The 22874-nt window shown below is 34.7% G+C and overlaps 1 protein-coding gene across 6 annotated transcripts in view; it reads right to left on the bottom strand.

Moving 5' to 3' along the window:
- LOC141390197 (uncharacterized) overlaps positions 1–21174 on the bottom strand; it is a 42383-nt gene extending 21209 nt beyond the window's left edge. The window contains exons 1-2 of one of the 6 annotated variants that reach the window (XM_073962958.1): positions 20734–21174; positions 6617–7841 (exon numbers count right to left, since the gene is read on the bottom strand). In XM_073962958.1, coding sequence (XP_073819059.1) covers positions 6617–6664 — 48 coding nt within the window. In that variant the 5' untranslated portion in view covers positions 6665–7841; positions 20734–21174. Of the gene's footprint in view, positions 1–2006; positions 2676–6616; positions 7842–11109; positions 11308–19982 lie in introns of those variants that run through there. The other 5 variants (XM_073962960.1, XM_073962959.1, XM_073962961.1 and 2 more) reach the window with 5 other exon arrangements.
- Positions 21175–22874: the final 1700 nt, after the last annotated feature.

Genomic DNA, 22874 nt, shown 5'->3' with positions numbered 1-22874 from the left:
AAATGGTAACTACGTTAAGTATAATTCTTTGGGTGAGAACAATATCTTTACTCATGATAATCACTTCCAATTAACAACTAGTTCGATGTAACTAAATCTAAATGTAAGTAAAATCTTCAAAAAATATCTTAAATTGGCACCCTTACATGGGACTCTTGGCAAAACGTGGACGTAGGCTGTCTGATTTTTGGCAAGGAATGTCTTATACTTGCATAAAACTCTCAAAATATCGAAAATCCGTGAGTTCCGTTCTAAGGGGGTTATATAAAGACCTATACCGATAAATTCCTGGTGGAACGTTTTATACCCCCAACGAAGACTAAAACCCAAATTTCAGCCACTTCAGTGGTATACTGAGGCACAACCTTCAATATATCGAAAATCGGGAGGTACCGTTCTATGGGCGCCTATTCCGACAAATTTCAGGTGGAAAGTTATATACCCCCTACGAATACTAAATACCAATTTTCAATGATTTCGTTGTGATATTGAGGATAAAACCTTCAAAATACCGAAAATCGGGAGGTACCGTTCTATGGGGGCTATATCAAGACATGATCCTACGTTGACCCAGTTTGGTGGAGAAGTTTCGTGACTACTGAGAACCTCAAATGTTATATATCAGCTAGTTCGGTTAAAAATTTAATAATCCTCAAAGTGCCGAAAATCGGGAGGTATGGTAATGTGAGGGCTATACCTGGTTGAACACATATTTAGATTAATTTAGATTAGGTAATTTAGGCATTTGGAGTATCTTTGGTCGAAAAAAGTTTGGGTATAAAAAGTTCGACCTGGCCGAACTTAACGAATATTTCACTTGTTTTAATATATTTTAGTTTTCGTATTTACATCTGTGAATCATAATCGGATAATTAATGTATATTTCATTAACTTACTAGTTTTTGTAAGGTCAATATAAGAATAAATAATGATAATTCAATTTTTATATTTATATATCGAGCCCTTCCCGCGAAAAAGGTGTAAGCGACAAAAAGCAAATTTTTTTTATTGAATAACGTTTGATCTAACCAAAATTTTTAATTAAGTTTTGGTATAGTTCCGTTACTAAATGCTATTTACTAAAAAAATAAGTAATTTGTGGAATATCTTCTATATAACGGTAATTAGTGTCGCTTACATCTTTTTGGCTGTCACGCAATCAGACTGTTACATTAAGAAGTGGCGGTTACATTAAAAAATTTTATTTGAAACAAATCATTTTTAGAGTAATACACATCTATAATTTAAAAACAAAGCAACTTACTTTAATAGCAAGTATTTATTCGAAAAATTATAAGATTAAAGCGTATTTCTTGTAATATAGTCGAATAACTACATGGTATGTTAATGTACAATTTTGATGTAAGCTACAATTCGCAGTCACCTAAAAATTTAAACAAAATAAAAAGGGCGCTTACATCAAAATTGTTTTTGCTCTAATTTCGTAACGGTACTTGGCAGAGTTCTAAAAAATTAGGAGATGGTGTGTTGAAATATTCTTTATCGATTTCCTTAACAAAAAGAAAATCGAAAAAATGACGCTTACACCTTTTTCGCGGGAAGGGCTCGATGTACATATAACAACATGGGGCGGCTTCGCCACGTTTTTGTTCAAAATATTCTCATATCGACATCGTTAAAGTTTTCTTCAAATATTAATTTTTGTGAAAATATTAGCATATCTTGACTAAAGTTTTGATATATAAATGGTTATAATTTTGTTTTTTTAAATATTATTTTTGAGAATTTACAAAATGTCCAAAAAGTGGCGAAGCCGCCCTACCTATGGGTTAGCTTCGCCACCGACATTGGATTTTTTTCTAGCACTTGTAGTTTTCATATGTTTTTATCCACAACGGTTATCTTTCTTTGTACCTACTCTTCGAAAATTCTTTGAACTTTCCTCGAAAAAAATGGTTAATTAATGGCATTATTTAGATTTTTATCGTGCCTTAACTAGATTTATTCAATCATTAATCATTTAATTTGTACTTTTAAGACCGTACCTAAGCTCATTTTATTCAGACAATCACAACGACCTTTTCCACTGAAAGCGCCCACAATAATATCAGAACTTACATGTCTTCCGTACATGAGTACTTTGTTGGTATTTAATTTCCTGCAACAAAAACGCTTGAAGTGTAGGAAACGCACAAATAAATCCTTTTATTGTAATATGTTGAACTCGGTGATGGTGTGTGTGTATGTAGCGTCCTTTAATTGTAATTTGAATTTATCCTAGTTGGCGTTATGCTTAATATCACCATCAGGAGACAGTGGCGGTCTTCTAGAAACTAATCATACAAATTCAACAGACTTTATTTCATGCCAAAAGTGGTAGGTAGGAGTGTTGTCCTTTGACTTTTATTGCAGTTATTATTTGAATTAACTATCGTCTTTCATTATTCTTGTCGAGTTCATGTAAAATTAATAACGTTGACTCCCATAACAGACGTTCAATTGACTATTTTTTCTTTTTAATATTAATGCTAGTCAAAGATATGCATGTGTATATTCACTGTGAATATTTTGTAAGGTTTTATATTTTCAAACACACACGATTTTTTTTATATTATTTATTTTGACTGAAAATAGAAAATTTTGCAGTTCAGCCATCGTTATTCGACCTTTAAACTCCGTACCGCACGAATACAAGGAAAGACAAAGGGTGAATTAAAAACTTGAGAATCCCAAAAATGTTTTCCTTGATTTGTTTCTTTATTGCGGTTGTTGGTTTTGTATTGTTTATCAACGAATTTTCGCTTATTTTATTGAATCGTATTGAACAGCCTTTAATAATACTTTGTGTTCGATGTGTAGGAAAGCGTCGTTGTCATGGTTGTGGTTTAAACAATAACCCATGCCGGCTTTGGGGAAAACAGCACAGGCATAACAACAAAAAAGAAACAAATAAAAGAAAACACCAACAAAACCGAAAAGGTCGAAATATTCAGGAAACTTTGATGGTTGCTTAGGACAAATCTCTTATTTAAATTCTTTGAGATTGTTTAAAATTCATTTAATATAAACTATACGCAATTAAGTTTGAATTTTTGAGTGTCGACAGAATTGGTGAAGATTTGAAAATCACATTTTTTGTAAAAGGGGTTTCTGCCAATATAAAGTTACTGCCAAAACATTTTAAAGCCATTGTTTCAATGCCGCTATTAGTGTAGTGTAGTGGTGCTCAGATTCTCCGACTAAGCGTTGTCATACTTGTTTCATTATCCAATGATAGTGACCTAAAGTGGGTGGAATAGGTTGGTGGTTAATAAATAAATTGGTGTTGGATATTCCCATGTGATGTGTTAAAGCAGAGGCTCATCAGTTTCTATTTTACATCATTGCAATTTAGCTTACAAATGTTTGCAGCAATGTTTTTGTTATTATAGGCAGCCCTGCACATGCAATATGGATGATTCATCCAAGTAATTAACAATTATAGCCGGACAAGTAATGCGTTCTTTTTTTACTTTGCCGTGAATAATATTGCTGATTAATTGGCTACTGACATAGAAAAATAAAGACAAGGTAAAATGGGACAATAGCACACAACATTTACTTAGGTGGACCGACACCGACGATCTTTACGGCGATTCTCTAGTCTAGAATACAAATTTTGACATTTGGTTTTCCTAAACGAGTTCTGTCATTCCATTCCTTTTGATACCCATTACTTCATGCAGTACAATTTTGAATATTAAGGATGACAGAAGATATCCCAGAATGGTTGAATTAGGGTCCTGTTGTGAACATTTGAGAGTTGAATTTTGAATATTTGGATCAACACAGTATCCGGTTCGAAAATTATCGTGTGCACTAGCCGCTACACATGGAGTTTTTTACACATTTCGGACCATTTCCTCAGGAACTATGGACCTGCCCCTGAAAAAAACTTGTACTGTCGTAATAGGGACAATAAGAACAGCGTTTAAGGCCAGACCTTAAACTGCACTTTTCCGATTTCTTTTTGTGGGAGGTATCCAAAGATTTGGACCGATAGAATTCATATTCGAATCTGATCTATGTCTCGTACAAATATCGGTTGATCCGTTCGAGAGCCAGCCAGGCAGACAGACGTAATAGGGACAATAAGAACAGCGTTTGAGGCCAGACCTTAAACTGCACTTTTCCGATTTCTTTTTGTGGGAGGTACCGGAAGTTGTGGACCGATAGAATTCATATTCGAATCTGATCTATGTCTCGTACAAATATCGGTTGATTCGTTCGAGAGCCAGCCAGGCAGACAGACGGACATGGCTAAATCAACTCCAAATTGTCTGAAACGGACTTCGATGAGACACATTTTGGTCGTATGAATGTGTATATACCCTCGTTAGCCTTAAGGCTGAGGGTATAAAAACTATATAAACTACAAATTAGAGGAGCAAACACTGTGTTTTAAGTTGATAAACCTCCCCAAACCATCCCCAGCACCATTTTTGGTATATGCCCAACAAACCAATCGTATCGAAGTCGGAACAAAATTCGGACGCTACGTTCGATGTCGGATCCAAAATCGTAACGATATCTTAACGAAAGTTGTATGAAGTGGTTGACATAATTTTGGAACGAAATGTCGGAGCGAAATCGACCCAATGATTTCGGAAAAAAATCGGAAGAAAATCCATAGGAAATTGGGAAGGCTAATTTTTTCTTGCGAGTCTTCGTACAGATTTCTGAACGATTTTGAAATAATCTCGTACGAAAATCGGATGTACCTTCCGAATCTTCGTAAAGATTTCTGAACTATTTTGGAATAATGATGTAAGAATATTAGAAGGAAAAAAATTCTCTATCGCCTCTTTTTTATTTGATCATTTTTTCTTTATTGGAATATTGTTTATTGGAATATTGTACTTTCAAACGGTTCTAATGATTTTTATTGTTGTTATCATATTGTAGTTACCCACCATACCATTGCTATCAAACACGATATCGTTTTCGAATGTTTCTCGACAGTTTTGCGGATATTTTTTGTTCGAGAACGACACACGAGAATAAATTGAAAACGATTCATTCGTCGCTCAGTTTGTGGCGGGAAAACTTACTTAAATGTTTTCATTCGTAAACCAAATAATTTTCATTTGCAATGAATTGTATTTAATGTTTTGTTGGGCTTTTGTTTTTACAAAACGCACACACATACAAACAATAACGTTCTGTCAAAGTTAAGTTTTTTCAGCTTTCAAAAAGTCTACGCTCGAAGTATTTCGGTAGTTCTCTTAAGAATACTAGTGTTCTACTTTTTTCACCACACACGCTTTGGGTAAACGGACGTATATAGGTATGGGCCTAATAGAAACAAAAAAAAACCCAGAGTAAAAAATTTTTCTCGAAACAAATTTTCTTGTGAAGAAAAAACATTTACCAAATGTTCGAAAATGATATCGTTTTCGAACTTTTGGCAAGCAAAACAATGTAAAGTAGAACAATGTAAACTTTGTGTACGATTATGTTGAGTCTATCAGCACTAGCTTAAGCTATTATATGTTGCATTTATATTTAAAAAATTGTATATGAGAATTTTACAACCAAGCATTTTGTTTTTCGAGAACAAACTAAAATGAAAGCAACCTCTTGCTGTTAGATATATACAAAAATGTGATTGTTGTGCGAAGGGAAATTTGTTTCCGACATATCGATCCGAATTCGTACCGAAATCGGAATAAAAACATTGGTATATTCGAAGGGAAATTTACTTCCGACATTCTCTCCGAAATCGGAAAGAAATCTGTACGAATTCTCCTACAAAAAATTGTGTAGAAATTGGAACGAAATCTGAACGATTTTGCTTTCGATATTGTTCAGATTTGTCGAACATCTGAAATTTGTTTTGCTGGGTGAGTACACCTGTTAGGAAACTGATAAAAATGTCGCTGTGAATGTGGGTGTCGATCCGAATATTGAATATTGCATTTTAAACTTCAGTCCTGAGCTACTGCAGTTGAGTAAAAATGTAAAAATTCACGAAAATGTTTTTTTTTGTCCGCAATAAGTGACTACAGTCCCAGTTGAACACTGAATTGGTTGTAATTTTTGGATTTTGTGTTTCAAGAGGTAAGAAAAAAAATTTTCACAAGAAACTGTCTATATAGGTTCACGATTCGGTATAGCTCCCTATATAAGCACCACCCGATTTCAGGTATTTTGAAGCTTTTTTTATCTACATAGTCGTTCTAGTATTCAAAAAAAATTCTCCACCAAAAAAATGTTAAGCTAAATTTTCTGGCCAAATTAGCTATAATTTGATTTCGGTCAAAAAACTGCATAATAAAATTGGGCGTGGGTCATCGTTGTTGTAGTCCCCAAATATGTAAAAATAGAAGTTTTTATTTTATAATAAAACATTCAGCAAGTTCTATATTTTCTCCACTTTGAACAATTGACAAGCACAAAAAGAAACGGTCGTTTGGAACGCGCCAAACAACAACATCACTCTAATCTAAATAAATTGTGTTTTGTTTTATCAATAAAATTGTTTTAATAAATTAGCATAAACTTAACAGAATTAATAAATAACTTTTTTTAACTAATTTTATACAAAACGATAAACTAATATTATTGTTCATATTATTATACCTATTTACCGAATAAATAAAACGCGCAAACTCACCTGCATTTCAGCCAGCCTTGAGGTGGCAGCGACACCTTGTGACGCCATCGCCAAATATGTTCACAGTTAACGACAATGATGATAACACAAACAAAGAATATTACAGCTTGCTTTAAGCGTTGATGGCGTTTGAGCGGCACTAGTGTGAGACGCTGCTTGTTTGCTCACTTGTGTTGGCAAGAAGTTCAGACAAAATCAAGCGTCTTTGGCGGCAGCAGCAACAATTCAATTGTCAAACGATCTATGTATGAATGTGACGTGATCGAAGCGTGTATGAATGACTAATGTATGGCACGATTGCTGCTTAGCTGGTTAGCTCGTAGGTAGCGGTAGCTTTGTTTTTGCAAAAAGCTAAAAAAGAAACAAGTTGGCAAGGCGAGAGATTGTTGCGTGGGGGTGTGGGTTGTCCTCTCTAGAAATAGGCGTTTTTTTCTAGGTTTAAAAATATCAAACGTGAGTGTGTTCGATCGATTCAATCGCTTGCTTAAAAGAAATTGTTATGCGTTCTTAACGATCTCTCCAAATTTAAATTTATTTATTTGTGTCTTTTGTGCTTAAGCTGGCTGCTATTGTTTTCATTTGACGTCGTTGTTGTTGTGGATAGATTTGCTTATGACTTGCTGGCAATTTATGACTCACTCTGTCTCTTGGCCAAGCTGATGTTATGATGAGTAGTTTGGTTGGCTTGTAGCTCAAATTAAAAATATGACAATACTTTTTCGTTGGTTGTCTCTCGCACAATCTTTCCGCTTTAGCTTGATGATACGCTACAGAGCCTTCTGACTCTGATGACCACTACTGATGCTGGATTCTGTTTAACTAAAGTATGCGTTTAGTTCAGAAAATCGGGCTATCGACATTCTTTGTCTACATATTTTCTCGTTCTTCACTTATTCTTCTCAATCTTACTGTTTCTCGGTGCTTTGTGCAAATGCTGTATATCGAGTTGTATGTGTCAAGTTGCTGGCAATAATACATTTACCCATCCGCCATAGGCCACTTGAGTGTCTCTTTTAGGGTTTTTTGTTTGTTGTTAATAATGTCTGCCCTTTCGAGATGAAGTCTGTCTATGCCTTCTGTTTCTTTGCTTGATAATAATCAGTAGTTCCCCCACGCTGGACTTCTTCTAAAATAGGAACAATGTTTTCGTTGTTGTCGTCGTTATGGTTTTGTGGAAATACTGATTGAAGTTGGTTTTTAAGTGGAGACGTTCAATTGGAAATATCTGAAGAGTAGAAAAAGAGAGGGATAAATCATACAATGCTTGCTATGATGCATTAATGTGCAGAACAAATATTAATTGGTTTCAATTGAGGAAATTCAACGAAATGATTTATTTGAAATTGTAGCGATGTGTTTAAGAAGGAAAGCTAAATTCGAAGTATTTCTTATGTGGTGCCACAGTTACAGTTTGTCAAGTAATTGTTTTCGAACCAAGAAAACTAACATTTTTCTGTATTAATCTATGAAAAATTACTGATAATTGGGATAAAAATGTCCGTTTTTTGCAAAAAATAGTTGGTAGACTTATTAAGGACAAGATAGGATGTACAAATAAAAAAATTGACCCACGTAGTCCAAGAAAAAATAATGAAAACCCATAACTACATATAATTCAAGCTGTCAAATAAATGTTTTCGAAATTTAATGCAGGTTCCAAAATAACCCATATGTTTGGTAAATTCTTGAAAATCATGACATTTTATGAATGTAATTCTTAAAAAGGGTAAACTACTAACAAGTATCAACAATATTAGGCATATAATATCCCTACTAGGAGGGTTACCATATGGACCAAGGGAGTACCAGGTCATATTACATTTAAACAGGGTCCTATAGGTCTTATACCGGGAATATCTGAAAACTAAGGCGTTTTTTAGTTCACCAGGATGGATTGCCATCAATTACAATAAAAATTACCTACAGAATAATTAGATCAGAAGGGTTGCCAGATCGACTAAAAGGTGCCAGGTTATATAAACAGTAAACGAGGCCACATGGATCCATCACCAGGGCTTAAAATGTGTTTATTTAACTCAAATTGAATTAAGGGATAAGGGAAATAAACCAAAATATGACATAAAAGTACAAAAATCGCTTAGAAATGCATATATAATATATTGTCAGTCTATGCTGATTTTTAATAGACCTCCGATTTCCACTGTTTATAGTCAGTTCAGAGGAATTCTCTAAGTTTTTTTGCTTCCATGATAACACTGAAGCATTATTTACCCATCAACATAATTTTCCCCTTAAAAATGTACTACAGTAGTACTGCAGAGTACGCGAAATTTGCCCAATATGTCGAAGTATGCATTTCTGAAAATTGTCGAAACCTTTACCCCATACATTTCTAAGCAATATTGGTCTCCTACTGTGATATTTCCGATTGTTTAGTGAAATGCCATTATCTCTTAATTAATTTTAAGTAAAAAAAACAAACTTCGGTGCCTGTTTTGGGGCACAGGAGGCCTCGTTCACTGTTTATATAACCTGGTACCTTTTTAGTCGATCTGGCAACCCTTCTGATCTAATTATTCTGTAGGTAATTTTTATTGTAATTGATGGCAATCCATCCTGGTGAACTAAAAAACGCCTTAGTTTTTCAGATATTCCCGGTATAAGACCTATAGGACCCTGTTTAAATGTAATATGACCTGGTACTCCCTTGGTCCATATGGTAACCCTCCTAGTAGGGATATTATATGCCTAATATTGTTGATACTTGTTAGTACTCTACCCTTTTTAAGAATAACATTCATAAAATGTCATGATATTCAAGAATTTACCAAAAATATGGATTATTTTGGAACCTGCATTAAATTTCGAAAACATTTATTTGACAGCTTGAATTATATGTAGTTATGGGTTTTCGTTATTTTTTCTTGGAATACGTGGGTCAATTTTTTATTTATACATCCTATCTTGTCTTTAATAAGTCTACCAACTATTTTTTGCAAAAACCCGACATTTTTATCCCAATTATCAGTAATTTTTTATAGATTAATACAGAAAAATGTTAGTTTTCTTGGTTCGAAAACAATTACTTGACAAACTGTATATTGTAACGAATGCTAATGGTGAAAATAGAAATGATTTAATAGGAGAAGTTATAAGTGTATACTAGGGTGGTTTTAAAAATCGAGGTCGGTTTTTGGGGCGGTAATTTGGTGAAAATTCACCAAATCAATCAAATTATTATGGAAACTTTGACGCCCCAGTGGCGCGTGTTAAATTATTCCAATTGTGCTCAAACTTTGGCAATCTTAAAATCTAACAAAATTAATTATTTTATGGGAATGCCGCTTAAAATTTTCGATATATGTAGATTTTTCCGTTAGAGCTAAAACCAGCCTAATAAACAAACTCCAAAACTCTGTAGGAGAACTAGGGAGTTCTTTTTTTGTAGAAATAAGTAGAATTTGGGAGCTAACGTGGTGCAATGGTATGAACACGCGCCTTGTAAGCTGGTTGTCCGTGTTATATTCTCCAGTAAGGCAACATCAAATTTTCAACGATGGTAAAATACCCTGAATCATGGTGATAAGTCTCCGTCGTCTTTTCTGGGATGTTCGTGGAATAATTTATACAGCTCTTCAGTTCTTATGCAATAAAATTTGTTTCCCTGTGGAAAAAATCATTTAGTATATGTAACTACTCCCACTAAACTAATATTTTTCTTATAAATAATCTGAAACCTTATCTACGTAATGTGTTTTTCCCGACAGCAATATTGCTCTATTTAGGATTCTGTTGAAATATATGGTGCAGTGACACCCACCATCCCAATTGACCCACAATTATCGCCGGCAAACATTTACGTATTTCCACTTCCCTTTTCATTACGTACACCCGGGTCGGTCGATTATCTCAACAACAAATATGACCTTACCAATTAATGAGTCATCCCAAAAATGGAAAAGATTACGAGGCTCAAAGCCAAATAAATGATTTTATAATGAACATTACGCAAATCCTTTGACTGTGTGTTTTTGAAGGTGACAATTGAAACAGCTTACAGGCGGAGCTCAATCCATGGGGGCGTCCAGAAATAAACGGCATCGAACAAACACACTAGCACACCACTCAGCATAAAATATGAACTTAATTAGTCTCCAATTTATATGACATTGCGCGACAATTGATACAACTGAAATTCCTGTGTGGGAAGCCAAACACCGAACGGCAGTAATGCCATCAGAGTTTGTTTGTTAGCAATCACTATCAGCCCATATCACAGCCTTCTGGCGGCAGCAGAAGTGAGCGAATGGACTGCACAAAACAAATCAACGACATTGGTTCAACCAAAAATGGTGAAATGGAAACTATAACAGCTTTTGTTGCGGTTTTAAATTGAGAGATACTATCATTGTTTTTAAATTGATGTCCAATTTCAATCAGGCGGTTGATGGGCCACGGACGCAACGAAGGGAACACACAAAAAAACTTAACACCAAACAGCAGAAGCAGCAATAGCCGCCCTACATACTTACATATGTACACCTTTTGGGGTTTTGATTTTCGTTGTCAATGGGAACACAGCGAATTTTTGTCTCTTCTTTGTTATTATTATTGTTGTGGCGTTTATTTAAATTGAAATTATTTGGACAAAAATAATAAAAAAATATATAACTTTCGGTCACAACAAAAATAATCAATTGACAATATAATTGACATAATTTTGTATGTACAGTGGATCCAAGCGAAAGCCTTACAGTTAATGAAATGTATTTAATTGACTTATATCTCCGACACAAAAAGAGATATGAAGAAAGTATTTACGCAGATTTTTAGTGCATACGGTCGATACCTTCCAGTACCTCCCCCACAAAAGTTCGAAAATGTTCGGAAAATTTGTGCGCACGATAACTCTTAAAGGCAACTTGTCGGTTAATGTCGATCCATTCCTTTTAGTATCTCTTCCGCAAAACTTTTGATCTTTAATCCTAATCAACATTTTTGTCGGTTCAAACGTCCAATATTTTTAAAACCCCCGAACCTCCTATTTTGGGAAAAATTGTTTCAATATACCCAGGCTGAGGGTATATCTCTGTCGGCAAAGCCGACTGATACTTTTTTACTTGTTGTCTTTATAATTGCTGTACGACTTTCGCTTGGCGCTAAAAATCTTAGTATTTTAGCTAATTTAATTTTTTAACAATGTAAACGAGTTGATTATTTTCTTATTTCGTTCTTTTTATTTGTCGACCGAATGGACTAAAAAGCTGCGTAAATACTTTCTTCATATCCTTTTTTGTGTCGGAGATATAAGTCAATGAAATAAATGTCATTAGCTGTACGACTTTCGCTTGGATCCACTGTATGTGTACACTGGGGTATAATATTTTTGGAGACAAATTTCCATTCTAGTTATAGCTCTGTTCCTTTACGTGCAAGAATCTTCAAGTTTTGCCACTTTTTACTCGAAAAGCGTTCCTTTACTTTAGAGACCGTACAATTCATATGGGAGCAGTTTACAACTTTTACTACTTTTGCCGGTTTTACTATTTTCAAAAGTAAAGGAACAGACCATATATGTGCATTATTTTATGAAATGTAGTTTAGTATTGAACGTCTGTTACCCTGCGTTTACAAATGCCAGTATCGGCAAGACAATAGCAAAAATACAAACCTTTTTCACAAATACATTTACAATTTTTTAAATATGTGTAAAGAAAAGTATGAATGTATAGGTGAAAATGGTTTGTAACTTTGCTATTGTCTTCCCAATACTGTCTGTGTGTAAACGCCTAGTTAGAAGTAAATAAAAACAATTACAAAAATTAGCTACTGTTTACAAAAAGGAAACATAATTCCAATGCTTTTGGAATGATTAAAAAATTTCACAACTTTTTTCTGTAATTGCAAAAAAAGAAAGCCCTAATGTCTATATGTACATTTTTAAATCATTTGTAATGCCAGTCTTGGAGAAGTTTGTGTAGTAAAAAAAATAAAATTAAAATTTTATAAATTTGGGAAGACAACAACAACAACTTTATTTGATAATGGGTTGTAAATCATATTTTTGGCGGCATAAATAAAATTTTAACAACATAAAAATGCAAATATATAGGCTTAAACGGCAGAGAATGTTCGTGACATGTATTTGGTAATTTAAATTGTGACAAACAAGAATGGAATTTAAGAAAACAAATATGCAAAATTTGTGTCAATCAAAGTCGTTAAAAAAGTGGGCATAAGATGAATGTAGTGGCTGGACTCAGAAAATTCTGAAATCTTGTCCACAGGTAGGTCTTGGAATGCTGACTACGCCAATATAAAAATCATGTGCGGGAAGTCCGTATTTCCCGAGATATAGGCTTCGAAAATTCCGAAAAACCTATATGATTTTTGACAAAAAATAATTTTGAAAAAAATTATGATCGCGTTAGCCCTGTTTAGTATCTGTCCATAGGAGAAAGTCTTAAATCCCGGCCGAAGGCCGGCTATTTTCCACAAAAATTTAATTTTTGAAAACTTTCTGTGGAAAAAGTTCCAAATCCAGCCACTACATTCAACTTGCTCCAAAAAGTGTACCTATGTATATCGTAAAATGTAAGTATGCAGTAACTCAATTAAAGTACTTAAACAAGAAATATAAATATACGCTGGCTAAGACCTAAAGCCGTAAATACAAAGACGTATTATTATTTACATCTTTGGCAAATCTATCTAAAATAACATTCAAAAATCCTGTATTACATTGAACACATTAATTGAACCATTTTACATTACCATTAAAAATGCAGCCATGAAAAAAATGGTATGGCTTAGCACCTATTATAATATGTACGCTGTTCGACCACCTATGCCAACCTACTAGGTGGGATGTTCTACTTTCATTGTTTTGGAATAATCCTAACAGAAGCGGAGATATTCGCTTAAGAAATTGTTTTCTTTTCCTTTTTCCATATAAATCATATCCGTTTATCACTTAAATGAGTAGTGCTCTTCTCAACTCCACAACAAATGTCGATTAAAATTAGACCAGTAGCGTGATTACAAAATTGAGATGGACTGATTGATGGATGGACACAAATATTCAGATGGATTCATCTCCTCGAGACATTGATATTGGTATACTATTATTTATAGTATGGCGACCCAAAAACAAAATATATTGGTCTAATTGTCAGAATTTATTGTCTGGGGTACCACAAGGGTCTGTCCTTGGGCCTCTCTTATTCATTCTATATTTGAATGATCTTCCGCGTCTCTTAAATTCTACGACTTGCTCCACTTATATATTCGCAGATGACATATTTTTGCTTTTCAATGGCAATCGTCATTTTCCAAACTTACTTGAAATTAACATTAATTCTCATTTAAATACATTTGTACAATTTGCAACACAAAACTCATTAAAAGTCAATTCGTCGAAAACTAAAGCGTTGAACTTTGGCATTACTAACCGTGTTTTACCTTCATTTGATCTCTTCATAGGTAATGATAGTATAGAATTTGTGCAACAACATAGATGCTTAGGCATAATAATCGATTCTGAACTATCTTTTAAGAGTCATATAGATACTTTAACCGGCAAAGTATGGGGTTCATTACGTAGAATTTATGGTGCCAATTTATATTTACCCTATCGAATCAAGATAACACTGGCAAATTCTCTTTTGTTTTCACAAATATTGTATGGTCTCGAAGTTTACTCGGGGTCTACTGCCATGAATATTATTAGATTGAAGCGTATCGTAAATACTACACGCGCTTCATATACAATTTAAGTCGTGATAGTCATGTTTCTTCCTACGTTATAAACTTCCTTGGTTGTTCTTTTGATATGTTCATAAAATTCCGATGCCTTTTTTCGTTTTACAAAATGATAAAAAGTGAAAAACCTCCAGCATTAAGAAGAACCTTCGTCTTTACGCGTTCTTCTAGAAATCCTCAAATATTCATTCCTATGATTTGGAAGAATATTTTTGCAAAATCATTTATCGTCAGAGTAGCAAGTTGCTGGAATTTTTTACCGCTAGAACTGCGAATTTTCTCTCACAGCAATAATGCATTCCGCTTAAAAATTTTGGGGCATTTCCATTCCTTATCTCAAAACTAATTTTGTTTTTATTATATTACATAAATCGAGTTATAGCTAATGGGACAACATTTATCTTGATCTAAGATTTTTTTTTTTGGCTGGGGAGCCAAGATTACGAGAGTATTTCGTGTAAATTGAAAGAATTGTTAGAAAATTTATTATTTGATATAAGTTTTGAATTATATAATATATAAACTCAGGTAGTCTTTGTCATGTATACAAATTATTTGGCCTTTAAGGCTTTATGTTATACAAATATGAATAAATAAATAAATAATAATAAATATATTTTTCTCGGATAACGTTAACCCGAGCAACCTGAGCGATCTTTGCTTCCTGCGACTGCCCCTTTTTCTCTACCAACTACTGGGTTCCGACCCTACCGCAGACACCAAAGATGTCCACAAAAAACTCGAGCAGCTCGACAACCCTGGTTTTCCGTACATTTATCACATCCGTTTGGCTGGAAGAGCTTCTCAATATGAGGGTATTTGCGTTCAAACCGCCTCACAATTCGAAGCTTCACGAAATTCCGCCTGAGTTATATCCGATGAAACTGGTGCAGTAGTTGATAGCCCTTTTGTAGTTATATTTATCCTTGCGTTGCCTGTCCCTACTTATCTTGGTTACTGGGGACGTGGGGGTGTCGTTTCCCCCTCCACAACCCCCTCTACGAAGGTGTCTTGCCCGGTTGCCTTACCAGTTCAGTATACGCACCTGTGCACAGTATACGCACCTTTGTAATATTGGCGATATTTCTTGAGTATTTCAGTCATGAAAAACTTCTGTACAAACGGTGTCTTATGTGGTACCGTTTGGAATCAACAGTAAAAAGTAGGTCCTATATTATTCAAATAATATGAATTGGTGTGTACTCATTGATGTTTTGGGGTGTTTGTGTGAGCATATTTATGACTCTATGCTGTTCTAATCAGCTATCCCAAGGGGTATTGGTAAAGGTTATTTATTTTCTACGAGCGTTTAGAGAAGGAAACCTAACCAGACCATTAACATTGTTTTAGCATATTTAATGCTTAAATTGGATGGAATAAGGCAGATCGAGTTTACAGCGTCGAGATATGGCAATGAGGAGCGCCATCTAACACATTTATATACACAATAATGTGCCCACATGGATCATGTTGTGATAGACGGAAGACACTCTTCCTGTGTGCCGCACTGGCCTTAATGTTGTAACGAATGTGCATGTGACGGAAGCTGGACGTTGAGAAGCTACAAACACAATACATGGGATAAGTCCACTCCACTCAACTTACTCACATCCTGTGGAAGACGGCACTCCTTAACCCGTTGATTGGGGCACGTAATGGTAAAGGATAATCCATACCGCACATACTTTCTTATGCTCAGAAACATAGGCAAGACGAACAGAAGCACACGTACACTATAGCCAACATCGTGTGCTCTCGTTCGGTTGAAGAAGCCTTATGTTCAGACTTTAATTGTGATGATGCCCGATACTGCTATAATCGAATCTATACTTGGTTACCAAAAACAACTGTGTACCCAAAGTTCACCATGATCTGGAAGAAGCATTTAAACAATCTTTTGCTATCAAACATCATGTCAAACCCCAAAATTGGCCAGAGTCAATCCCAAATGACGGTATTGAATGATTGGAATTAATCAGCTGAAGATAGGCTGCCAGTCGAACTGTTCAAGACCAGTAGTGGCATTTTTAAGTAGTCAAAGAGACAAGCAAGGAGTCAAGACGATCGAGACATATCACTTGCACGTCAACTACAAGAAGAAGTAAAGTAGAAGATCGACGCGTTCGGAAATATATTCTTATTCTAGACCTAAAAATGTATTGTATGAGTCGATATTGATGTGTATGTTCCTTCATTCCAAGCTATGTAGTCATGCCTCAAGTCACACTATTGATCGGATTTTAGCATTCTAGTTATATGGAGGAGATGTGTTTTGCTAACATATAAAGTATATATATATATATATATATATATATATATATATATATATATATATATATATATATATATATATATATATATATATATATATATATATATATATATTAGAACAGGATAAAATTCTAAGACGATCTAGCCATGCCCGTCTGTTGTAATCACTCTAGAGTCCGCAATAATTGAGATAGAACCAGAGTGCTAATTTTCATTTTGAGTTCGAAGATGGGATATATAGGTCCACGTTTTGGTATACTCCCCATATAACGGTAGTATCCGATTTAAGGTATTTTTAGGATCTTAGCTACATGTTTTGGTCGAACTAGCTGAAATTTTACATTTGAAGTTCCCAATGGCCAAGGAATTTCTCCACTAAAAATTTTCAAGATAGGCCCACGTTTTGGTATAGCCCCCATATAACTTTACCTCCCGATTTAAGGTATTTTGAGGATTTTAGCTACAATTTTCTCCCAAACTGGCTCCAATTTGGCATTTTGAGTTTCAAGAGGTTAGAGGTCTGCACCAAAAATGGGGGAGATAGGTCCACGTTTTGGTATAGACCCCATGTAACGATACCTCCCGATTTAAAGAGGGCTTTTAGCTACATTTTCTGACCGAATTAGCTGAAATTTAGAAGAAATTGTACATTTGATGTATAACCCCATATAACGGATTTTCGGTATTTTGAGGATTTTAGCTATAATTTTTAACTGAATATTTTATGGTGGAGGGCATAAAAAGTTCCGCCCGGCCGAACTTAATGTTTATACCCTACACCACTATGTGGGGAGGGTATTATAAGTTGGTTTTGGCCAAAAAGTTTGTAATGCATCGAAATAATGGTCGTAGACCCATACTTATATAAACCAAAATTAATGTCTCGACGAGCTGAGTCGATCTGGCTATGTGTGTCCGTCCGTCCATCCGTCATGAAATTTTGGGTGTTGATGAGGGTCCCGGAGGGGAAGAAGCCCATTGATGTTGGTGATGGTCGGATAATATTAAGGGGTCGGAATGGGCAAAAAACTTATGTGGATAAAAAGACAACGTTTTTTTCCAAAGCGAATATTTCAGCTTATATATGGGGGTATACCAAAAGCAAAGTAGAAAATATCACCTTTCTAATGATGTAAAGTGGGTTATCGTAGGTGATCAACCAACGAAGATATCACAATAGTCGTAAATTAAACCCAAATTTTCATTTTTGCGATTTTAATTATAATGACGAATATCACAGTTTTGGTTGGGGACTTTCCAAAAGCAAAGCCTGACTGTGAAAGTAGAAGATCCCATCTTTACAACGATGCAAACTAGGTCGGCGTAGGTGACCAAATAACGGAGATATCGCAATAGTCAGTAATACATCCCATTTTTACATTTTTTTTTTGGAAATCACGCAAATTTTCATTTTTGCGATTTTAATTATAATGACGAATATCACAGTTGGGGACTTTCCAAAAGCAAAGCCTGACTGTGAAAGTAGAAGATCCCATCTTTACAACGATGCAAACTAGGTCGGCGTAGGTGACCAAATAACGGAGATATCGCAATAGTCAGTAATACATCCCATTTTTACATTTTTTTTTTTGGAAATCACGCTAAAGGTCGCAATTTTGATTTGGACCTTCTAAAAGCAAAGTCTGACTTAGAAAGTAGAAAATCCCATCTTTAAAATTATGCAAAGTATGTTGGCGTAGGTAGTCAAATAATAGAGATATCACAATAGTCGTTGATGCATCCCTTTTTTCCACTTTTTCTGCAATCACACTACAGGTCGGAATTTTGATCGGATCATCACGAAATTTTCTCACAGAGATAAAAGCTTATTGATGTTGGTGATGTCGATAGTAGTAAAATATAAAATTAAATATAAATTATTTTGGTTCAGTTCGCCCTAATTCATTTGGAATAAAACACTGTGCAACAATTTTAAGGTGATCTTGTGCAAACAATTCGAACTGAGGATTTTTTGAAAGAACAGACCCAAACGACAAGAAACCCTAGTTGGGTTTTGTTGTGTCAGATCCAGCTCGGATTTTATGGCCCCATCTAAACATGGTTAAATACTGAGTTATTAAAGAAATTCGGTGCTATATCTCTGAAACCAATGCGAATCTTCTTCTGACCTCTGAAGCAAATTTTTAGGTTAGAACAAGAATAAAATATTTGGAGAAATAATGAACGCAAAAAACTACATTTATTGCCTCAAATTTCAATATATATGTAAAAATGCCACAATTTTTATACATTTCGCACCGTATCTTCAAAGCCGTTAATTTTTTCTGAATATTTTCTTTTCAACGACAATTTAATAAAAAATGTCAATAAAGTAGTGAAATCAATAAAGTAGTGTTGGTGAGAACTGTTTTTGAAATACGTGTTGTAAAAGATGTGATGCAAAATACCACTGAAACAACATGAAGTAAGCAATTTAGGGTTTCAGAATGTTCTAAAGAATTAATGAGAACTTTATTTGGAAGATTTTTGCAAAGGGTTACTTGGTTCAACTCCCAATAGTTTAGTGAATACGGACCAGAATTTCAGCGATTATGTAAAAATTTTCTATATTTTATAGATTTTGATGCCCTAGATGGAGTTTTCTTATGTGGTTTTTTCAAAAGATAAGTTCTACCAGTTTAGGGCTACAATATTGCCAAAGACAGCTGATAAATGCAAAAAAGTGTATATTTAGCCCGGTTTAGATGAGGCCATAAAATCCGAACTGGATCTGATAGGACAAAACCCTACTAGGGTTTTTATAGTCCAAATATTTACTTTCAAAAATGCATACTAGAAGTTGTTTGCATTTTCAGTGTTGCATAGTGAGAGCCAGATAGGTGAAACATTTCGTATCTACATAAAATAAATGTTTTCGAGTGAAAAGATTATGCACAGGTATGTGATACCCTCATAGTCGGACCCGTACCGACTATAGCCTTTTCTCACTTGTTTTTACTTGTTAATAGAGTAGCTGTACAGTAGTAGCCGTAGACCATCATTGGGTTAAATGTCACAATTTGCGAATGAGCTATTTTTTCTTATTTCGCCAACGAAGAGCGATAAAATAATTAACAAAATTTACGCAAAATAATTTGAGATAAGTGGATATAGCCCGTGGATTTTCAACAACCACTATGCTTTTATGTAGTATCACTTTCTCTTCCGTAGCCTTTTATAAGGTATTCTAGTTTTTCTAATCTTTCAATATAAATACCATCAGTTGGTGCTTCCATTACTATTTCCTTTTCTTCGACAACTCGTTTAACTTTTTTTACGCTGACACTTAAAACAACTGTTGGTCAAATATATACGTCATGTGTTTCATAGATATTCAGTGGAATTTACGACGTAAACGGCGTTATTGACTTACTTTTGGTATCAGATATTTTCGTTCGCAATTTTTTAAGCAAGAAGTGTTTAGACACAATTTGGGATTTTCTCTAGGTTTTTTAAATCCATTTGTTTCTTTTTTTGGGTTCGATGCGGTTTACAAAAATTTTTTAAATATCTACGAAGATACCATCTGGAATGTGTTTCACTTTTCTTGCAACTTTACACTCTATTTGTTACTTCTTGGAATGACCAAGTCGAATATTTTAAATGGGTTATTTGGCATTCCGTATTTTTTTCTTGGTTTTATTTTTGCCAATGGCAAACATTTTTAAGACACATGTATGAATGGCTGCGCCTCCTACTGACTCAAACGAAACAAAAAGTACGAAAATGATCCAATGCAGAGGAATTCAAAGCGGGTGTGTACTTTGTTGTGTTTCCATCCAGCTCGAAATTTATGACGAAGCCAACAGTGACAACAACGCCACAGACACTTGAAAGTTTAATGACTTGTGCTTAGTTTTGTGGCGCAGGGAAAACCCCAACTGGGCAGTAGGGCAACGGCTATTTCTTTTTAATGGAATATTTTTTCGCTTGACCACAAGTCAAAGGACGTTGGTCGTTTCTCCCTCACCTCAAGATTGAACAAAATCCTGACAGGAAATATTTACTTATACCCACTTTCACACGCCTCTCCTGGGTTTTAGTTTTACCATGACTGGCGAACAACAAGACAGACATTGTACTACTCTGTAGTTCTGTAACAAACATTGTCCGGCAACACATACCATTTGTTGGAACAGCTGACCGTTGTTGTTGACCGCTTTTAATGTGTGTGTGTTCTGTATTATTGTTTTCTTTCTCTTGTTCATCTAAAGAATTCAATTGACTTAAGTACGTACATGTACTATGGCTATGTAAGCTCGTTCTTTGTTTGTTGTGTTCTAGAGTCACTTTACGCTATCCGACACGCGAATTATTTACAAGTTCTGTCTGATTGTTAGCGCTAAAAATGAAACCAACACCCGTTTTATGAGAAGTTTCTTTAAAGACTAACGTTGAAGTTTGAAAGCACATCGTTGACACCAGTCTCTCTAACCACAACCATTGATGGTAGCCGACTCATAACGAGCTGAACAAGAGTATCTCACACAGCTGTTGTATTCACACTGCTTGTTAGGGCTAGCAGCGTTGTTTGCCCCGCGCCAAGCTATCTGCTGGTGGTCACTAGACCACAAGAGTGTATAAGCGAGTTTATTTGAGTTGGGAGAGGTGTAGATAGCTAGCTACATTCATATATACGTACATATGTATGTATATACCTTTTAAATATTAAAATGTGGGTAAATTCAACGATAAGAGTGTCGGTCGTCAGTGTCCAGTAAACGTTTTTTTAGGAATAGGACACTCCCTGAAGATAAATACATATTTCAGTAATGTTTCATTGTCGAAAGGATTAAAGAAGATAGGGTTGCCATTCTGATACATTAAGCGAATTTATTACAGCATAGGGTACGAAATAGTGCATTACACAATATCTAGAATATCTAGAATATCTGAATCTGAAACTGAAAATCGAAAAGCCAAATTACACCTTATTTCTTTTCAAAATTTGTCTAGAATCCTCAAAATCGATAACCGTATAAATTATATATGGACCTATGTATGTATATGAGGGTACAAATATTTTCCTTCACTATTTACGAATGTCATTTCTTTGTCTTGAAGTGCTCTCAACTAGCAGTCGCTTATTTCATTCAAACAGACATTCGTTAATATAATATAAGCATCTATGCGGTTTAAGTTGTTACTCTTGCTTGCTGGCATGTTGTGTTATGACGTTGTTGTCATTGTTGTTTAGTCATTAAAGATCTTTTAGCGCTATCTTTGTTGATTTATTTCTATTATGTTGTTTATTATATCTTCTCCATTTTTACACTTTTACTCAGTTTGAATTAAAAGAAGAATAGCTAACAAGCGTTGGATTTCTAAGGTGGTGGTATACTTGAGACTTGAGTATTTCATTAAAAATACCAATATTACTGGTTTTCTTTCTTTGTCTCAGTCCCTTTTCATTCTGATTGTCTTGTGTGAAGAAACAATCGGCACAGATATTTGGCATTAAGACCATGAGTTATAAGGCAGCATCACAATGTCTTCGTCATCGATTTTAATAGTTATTGCCAATTGGAGAGGTACTATACGATCCCGTTTCGAACATCAGTGTGAGTTAATTTTGCATATTTGATATGCCATATGAAATCTTAGAAGAATTTCTTTCTTTTCTATTGACATGCTATACCAGATCTGAATGTTCCGCCACTTAAAACTGTATCGACGATAGTTGTCGATAACGGTTGAAGGTATCATTGCCAGTGTCATTCGCATTGTATCAATGTAGGAGACAAATAGTTTACGATACTATTCATAATGAAGTTCACAGTTGTATGGTTGCACGATTCATGTTGGAGTAGTGCTAACTCCAACTTCACCTTTACAAATGAATTAACGTTGTATGAGTTATGGGCTTAGGGTGGAATTATTATAAAATGAAGTACATATATAGAATTGAATTATATGTTGCATGACACAGAGGGTTTTTATTTTAGCGTTTATGTCATTTTTATACCCTAGGTGCATTTGTATGTTACATACAAAAGGAATCGATTTAGACCCAAATTTCCTTCTAGGCATGCCTAGCATGCATATACAGTGACTGTCACTGAAAATGATGCAACATAAAATAAAAAATGTAATCGTTGATGACTTCGAAACAAGTAGAGATTTTTTAACAATTCAAAATAAAACTTTTTAGCCTGAAAAGTTGTCTTTTAGATGGCACAAATAAACATTTCATTTACAGTACCGTTATACTAAAATTTTACTGGAAAATCAAAAATGAACATTTTTAAGTTGATCATTGAAAATG

Source organism: Musca autumnalis, unplaced genomic scaffold (genome assembly GCF_047663935.1).
Source record: "Musca autumnalis isolate F117 unplaced genomic scaffold, ASM4766393v1 scaffold_1, whole genome shotgun sequence".
NCBI classification, from domain to species: domain Eukaryota; kingdom Metazoa; phylum Arthropoda; class Insecta; order Diptera; family Muscidae; genus Musca; species Musca autumnalis.
Note: the sequence above shows the minus strand (reverse complement) of the source record. Positions and strands in the feature narration are given on the sequence as shown.